The following is a 7,399-nucleotide window of genomic DNA, read 5'->3' on the forward strand; positions in this document are numbered from 1 at the left end:
AAAATCCATTTAGCTAAGGTTTCTTCTGTTACTCCTTTGCGTTGTTGTCCTCTCGTGTGTGCCCATGGTGGTGATTACAAGAAACTAACGAACGACCCATTTCATGGGCAAGGCACATTACTGGCATTTCACAGGCATAACCCATTCTGCATTTTGTCATGAAGAACCTGAAAGAGGCTGAAACGGTACTGAAATAAAAAAATGGAAACATAATTGGTGAAAACAGAATTTTAGTGGGAGCTGTAATCATACACAAATCAAAAGCCATCCAAATTGGATTAAATCTTCTTTAATGGTGAAAGAATCTGGCTTGTGTCCTCCTTCTGCGGGCCAGAAATGGTAACTATAATTGTATTTATCTGGTTAATATTTTATTCTTTCACATGATAAATAGTGTAGCATGTTCCCTTTTGAAGTAGCAGTTGTTTTTGACCTGTGGAAATCTATTTGCATAAAATTGTCAACTTAAAAAGAATCCAAAATCAATACAAATCAAAGTTCTCTTTGTAGTTACAAATGTGGAGAGCCTGCAGACAGTTTTCAAACAATTCCTACAATTTGGTCAAATTCATTTATTTATCAATTATTGGAGTCTGCAAAAGAGAAGATGTTTTGTATGTTTCTGATTCTGTCCCTTCTACAAGTCGCCCTGACCTCTGAAGGAATCATTTCTGTGGACAATGGTGGTATTTGGGGCGATTGGGGTGACATAGAGATGTGTCCTACTGGAACTTCTGCACGGGCCTTTAGTTTGCTGGTAAGTGACAGGCCAAATTAAAAAGGCTCAATGTGCTTTATGTTTTTTAGTTTATGGCTGTTTTGTTTTTCAATGTTACAATTACTCAAATATAACAATACAATTCAGAAAAAAAGTACATTTTACTTTTTATTTTTTATAAAATTTATACACACATTTATGAACAAAAACAAACACATAAAAATGAACAGATAAGTTATTTTTTACTAGATTATTATTTTTTGTTTTATATATTTTATTTTATCTTTTTACATTTTCTGTTTTTTATACATTTTTTGTTTTCTTACATACAGCCAAATTCACACACAGGCAGGTAATTGGTAAGGGAATGTTTCTGTTTATTTTCTTAAAAATGTACCTATTGTCACAGTGAGAAAATAAATGGGTCTATTTATAAATGTTTTTGACTTTTATTCAAAATTTAAAGATTTTTTCTAGATAAATTAAAATAGAAAATATGTAGCTCCCCATGTATCCATTTTATAATTAATCTGATGATAAAGGTGTGATTTTGATTTAAAATTTTGTGAAGCTTGGGTGAAAGCATTTCTACATAAACCCCAAATAGTTAAAAAAAAAAAAAAAGTTAAATTAAAAATGAAAGAAAGCAGCACATCAAGAAAGAAAATAATGTTACTTAATATATATATATATATATATATATAATATATATATATATATATATATATATAAAAAATCAAAAATCAAAAACAAATTAGATGATATCCAATTTTTTTGACTAAATAAAACAATAGTATAAAAAAATATATAACATATAGTATATTTATAAAATATATATAATCAATAATTTGAAGATCCCACCAGCCCCCCAATTGCTCTGGAAGCCCCTAAATATTTTATCTAAATGTGAATTTTTATGAGAATCACAGCCTTGGCATCCTGATCTTCCCCTACTGTCCCAGTTTTCAGTCCTCGCCATTTCTTATTACAGGTTTCCCAGACACGGGGCATTGAACCCTGGGTTGTGTATTAGATCAAACATGTATTAGGTGTATTAGGTGAAACACAATGCATGGAATACCAGCAGCTTCCATCAGAGCTTTTTCACACAGGTGTCTTGCCTTAATAAAAATTTGCTTTTCAATCATTTATACTTTTAAGGTGGAACCTCCTGTAGGAGGAGATGACACTGCTCTGAATGGAATCAAACTCTACTGTGCTGAACCCTTCAGTGAAGTCATCAAAGATGCAATTACTTCCGCAAAGGGACCGTAAGTCTATGTATCCATTGTCAGTGCAGGTGCCTTTTATGGTCAAAAACTAGCCAAAAACAAGATTAACTTACAAAACCAGATTCTACTGGGAAAATTCAGCTAAAATCCAAAAATTTACCTAGAAGTACTGAATCTAGTACTGGACCTGCCCGTCAGCCTGTGACTGGACTGTAAATGGAGAAGCAGCGCAGCATTGAGCTACTTTTCCTACTGTACATGGACTCCAAGAGGCTGATACCAGGTTAGATTCAGGTTCTTACTGTACTTGAATTAAAAAATATAAGTTTAATGATGTACCAGCCTATTACAGAGACACATTAACTTGTGTTTTACAAAATAAATGGGTCTACCCATCTTGATTTAGCTTTAAAAGTAAATAGTTTATAGGTGTATATAAAGAGTTACACCCTCCATGTTTTTATGCTAGTCCTTGTTCCCACTGGGGAGTTTTAGCACCCTAGATGTCCTGATGACCTTTGTTATTGGGACAAAAAGTGATACCAGTAGGAAGAAATATGGGATGGGATTGAAATACATATGGAGGTGGAATCCTCCAATGGGAACACTTTAGAGAGGATAAAGTATTTCAGGTAAACAACCTCACAAGAGGAAACATTGAAGCCATTTTAGTCATTGCCAACTATGGTAAAATCTCAGATGAATGAGATTTTGTACATTTCTGAAAAGTAGGAAAGTTCAGGTTACACACAAAAAGCTGGACCATGAGAGTTTGGGCTACCACCTTAGAAATTATAAGGTGCATAGTACTGTGGAAGTATCCTGCATCAAGTGCTCAATTGTAAATTGAATGATTAATAGAAAATTGGCCCAAACCATTGTTTTCCCATTTCATTTCCTTTTTAAATATGGGACCAGTTTACCGGCTTTACCAATTGTGGTTGGCCATCACGAGTGAAAGTCCACCACATAGCCAGCTGACATTTTGTCCCTTGTCTTTCTCTACAGCTGGGGAGATTGGACCAAAGTCTATTGGTGCCCTGCTGGGGAACTCGTCAGCTTCTCCCTGAAGGTTGAGCCGCCCACTGATGGTGACGATACTGCAGCCAACAATATCATGTTCCAGTGCTCCGATTTGAAGATCTTCAAAGGAGATGGTGGCACCTGGGGTAATTTTGGAACCTGGAGTAAAATTTGCTGCAGTGGTATTTGTGGCATTAAAACCAGAGTAGAGAAATCACAAGGAAAAGGAGATGACACTGCTCTCAATGATGTACAGTTGTATTGCTGCTGAATATCAATAACCAATAATAAAATTATTTTATTTGAACTTGCAAATCTCGACATAAAACCATGCAATGTGCCTATTTTGTCCACCATAAAGGGAATGGCTCAACAGATTCATTGTAGAATTTACGTGATGCTCAACATTAAGGAACATCTAAACCTGTTAACATAAGCACTACTCCAGTGGCTTTGCCTAGGGTGTAGTGATGTCATCAGTATGCTACAGGTAGAGAAAGCATTTCATCAGTTTCCTTACTCCTAGTGATCAGTAGTAGCAAACTCACCCAAGTGTAGTTTGCTACAGATTTGCCAAAGGTCCTTGATGTTTACTGAACCTGTTTGATCCAAACCTATGTTAACAAATTCAACGTGGACCCATTACTAAGGTAAATAGTGTTGAGTTTCCTAATTGGCTGGCGGTAACTGCCCCAAACAACGGTCACTCAAAGGAAGCTTTAGCCACTTTGTACAATAATGGTTGAACATACTTGGGCGAATAGACAAATACATTGTATTAATACCAGATGTCATTCTCAATCCTTCCACAAGATGGAACTGTGTTTCTTTTCATTCACAATGAATTACGTTTGTGTTCATTGTGAATTAGAGTGAACCTAGCAGCACCTAGGGATCAGATAGGGAATGACACCCATCATTAAACCAATATTTTTGTATGTTTTCTCATGTCTCTTTAATACCTTTCAAGAACAATCAAGTACATTAAAGTAGCTCACCTTAGTTTACAGAGAACAGTAAAAGAAATATGTTCACTGAATGAACCACCACTATAAAAAAGGGGATGTTTTTGGGTGGTACTGGATACTTTATTATTATTATTATTATTATTAATAAACAGGATTTATATAGCGCCAACATATTACGCAGCGCTGTACATTAAATAGGGATAGCAAATGACAGACTAATACAGACAGTGATACAGGAGGAGAGGACCCTGCCCCGAAGAGCTTACAATCTAGTAGACCAACTGACTAAAAGTCCCAATATAGGGTCTATCTATAAAGCAGTAAATCTGACATTCACTAAAACATTTCTGTTTTGTCTATAGGACCCCAAGAGGTTACAGATGGCAAAAAGATGTTAGATATACACTGCTCAAAAAATTAGGAAAGCACTCAATGAATACATTATAACAACAATCAGTTCATTTTTTGAGTCTTTGAGGTTTGGCTCAAATGAAAGCAACAACAGGTGGATGGGTGGTGCAAGCTGGTGGGGTCCTGCAGTTTACTAGTGCCTATACATTTACTGGTTCTGTACGGAAGGCAGTACCTGAAGCTCACTAAGGTTGGACTGGTAGTCCAGGTTGTCAAGATGGCACTTTCATATGAGCCTGCGCAAGGTTTGCTGTGTCTTCCAGTACAGTCTTAAGCATGTGCATGAGATACTAGGAGAAGGACTTTACACAAGGAGAGGTAGAACGGGCTATAGAAGAGCAACATCCCAGAAGCAGGACGTCTTTGTGTGGAAAGGAACAGGAGTAACACTGCCAAAGCCCTGGATTATGACATCCAGCAGCTTAATTGTGTGCATGTTTCTGACCAAATGTTCTGAAGTTGGAGCTTTGTTTACAGTCTGGCACCATGCATCCCAATTGGCTTCTGCCAGCAAACATCAGAAAACATAGGTTTGCCATTGGTGCCCCATTCTCGTCACAGGGAGCGGGTGCACACTGAGTGAAAGATGCTATGATGAACATCATGCTATCTCAAACATCATCCAGCGTGGCCTGTTTGGCAGTTGGTTAGTTATGGTCTGGGAGGATATTTTTGGAGGGCCACACAGACCTCCACATGCTAGCTAATGATACTATGACTGCAGTTAGTTACCAGGATAAAATCTTAAGTCCCATTAGACCTGATTTATTAAAGCTCTCCAAGGCTGGAGAGGATACACTTTCATGGTGAATCTGAACATGAAATGCCTAAGAGAAGATTGGCCTTTAAACATGATCCATCTTTTGGTGGAGGTATAAACACAATAGTTGAGTATAATCACAATAGCTAGGATTGAAAACCACACATGGGAACCTGAAGAGAAGATCAGTTCAGGGAACTTTCTGTTGCCTGTTACTTTCTAATATAGGGAACGATCATACGAAAGGTAGGTACCAATACCTACCAGCTGAAGGAGTGTTGCACCCCAGGTATCTCGGTACAAGTCCTTCGAGACAAGGAGTTACATGGAGCAGAGCAAGAAGAAGACAACATGAGAACCAAAAGAATAATGAACAAGGCTGCTGACTGTAGAGGCATTCAAAGTAAGAGAAGCCAATAAAAGCACAGATACCACAGCTCTCTTGGGATCTGTGGCAGTACCAGTTTAGGAGCCTTTTTTCCCACTGACCTCCAATTGTAGGTTTAGCAGGGGTTCCCGAAGGCTTGAAACATATATTAAGGGTTCCTCAGGGCTATGAAGGATAAGGAAGACTGATCTAGACCTTTCATATCCAACCCAAGTGATGAGTGAAATGCATTGAATGGTTTTATTAAATGTAAAAAATATTGGTTTGCTGGCAATGTCACAGGAAATAATAAAAAATATTGTTTCACTATAGGGACAAGCAAAATATAATGTCAGGACATAATCTAAAGTAGGAGATGACATTTAGGACTACATTGTGCTATGCCAGGACATATAGTACACTTGGCAGTTGTATTGGCCTCCTCCTGTTGAACCTTATGTCTACAGGGGTGAGGTTGACCAGTTTTCTAGGAGGATTGGGGGCAACAATCTGACAAGTCAGAAAGACAGGTCTGTATCCATTGCAATTATTTTCAGGGCATCTGTGGGCCTCTTCCTCTTTGAACCTCATCAATATAATCCCATATGTTAAATAAAAACAAGCACCCATGTGGTGCTCTTTTCAATAGGAGTTGCCCAATGGAACCTATTGGATGTGTGACTATCCACCTTTTAGAATAGTTGACAGCAGATAAAGACTAAGAAATTAAATTGTGCCTTGTATGTTTTATTCCTAGAATGTATATATTCTATTACTGCTTACTGACTTAATACCTTTGTAGGGAGTCCAAGAATTCACTAATCCCTTCATAATCTCTCCAATAATAAAATATTGAATATTAGTTACATTTAACTGGACTTGTGCTTTACTGTTCACTCTTCACTGATGAAGCATAATAAAAGGTTGCGAAACGTCTTTAACATTACAAAAACAAGTCCAGTTGAATAGTACTCACTAATACTAGATAAGTAATGATCTGGAGAAATGAGAACCGACCACAGACATTTTTGTTCAATAATTACTTTCTAAAGTAACTTTCCTATCTCTAGCATAAGGTAATGCATACATTCTTGAGCTCAGTAGTTATCTCCTGCAATCACAGTGGCTGCATGACAAGATATGTTTCCTGATGGTGACAACAATGGACCATGTATGCATAATGTGCATTAAAACAGTGGTTGCCAACCTGTTTGGTCCCGCAGACCATTAAAATTACCATCTCCTGACCGCACATGAGTTTTCAGCCAGTTGTCAATCAAAGGGGAGGAACCTCCCCCATAGTGATGTCCTAACACCATAACCCCACCCACTTTGCCATGGGAAAGTGGGCGGGTCGTATCATGAAACACAGCCCGCCCACTTCCCTGAGTCAGGGATTTGGACAGGGGACGTAGTCTGGGGCTCTGGCTGGTGCGTCCCCCCAGTGGGGTCCATCTCTTGAACCCGCTCGGGGGTGTGCCGACCAGAGCCGCGGACCCCCAAAATCTTCTTGTGGATCACAGGTTGACGACCACTACAATAAACACTCGTAGTCCCCATCAGAAGCCTGTGTGACATTGCAGGAGCAAGCTGAGAGTTGGGTTCTTCCAAAGTGCTTCCACGCTTTAACTAACAGTGCCTGAAGAAGAAACTTCATTGTAGGATCACTAGGCAATATTTAAATACAATATGAATAGGTAAGTCTATTGAAATATACTTTGGAAAAAAATACTATAAATGTTTAGTATTTGTTAAGTACATCACGTTCAGATCTTTCTTGATATCAATTACCCACCATGCCTTCCACAAACTTGTTGTAATTGGTCAAATGTTTTGCTACATCCAAGCATAAGTCAACACAAGTAGGAGCACCTTCCAGTAGTCTAACCATGCTCACATAACTCAAAGTATATTACATAT

General features: G+C 38.0%; 1 protein-coding gene across 1 annotated transcript; it reads left to right on the forward strand.

Annotated features, from left to right (window-relative positions):
* Nucleotides 1-443: 443 nt before the first annotated feature.
* On the forward strand, nt 444-3,301 carry LOC140322725 (vitelline membrane outer layer protein 1 homolog). The gene is made up of 3 exons (XM_072399300.1): nt 444-757; nt 1,880-1,989; nt 2,959-3,301. The coding sequence occupies exons 1-3, from the start codon at nt 608-610 to the stop codon at nt 3,242-3,244; spliced, it is 546 nt and encodes a 181-aa protein (XP_072255401.1). The 5' UTR covers nt 444-607; the 3' UTR covers nt 3,245-3,301.
* Nucleotides 3,302-7,399: the final 4,098 nt, after the last annotated feature.

The sequence above is a fragment of the Pyxicephalus adspersus genome, chromosome 2, assembly GCF_032062135.1.
Source record: "Pyxicephalus adspersus chromosome 2, UCB_Pads_2.0, whole genome shotgun sequence".
NCBI lineage: Eukaryota > Metazoa > Chordata > Amphibia > Anura > Pyxicephalidae > Pyxicephalus > Pyxicephalus adspersus.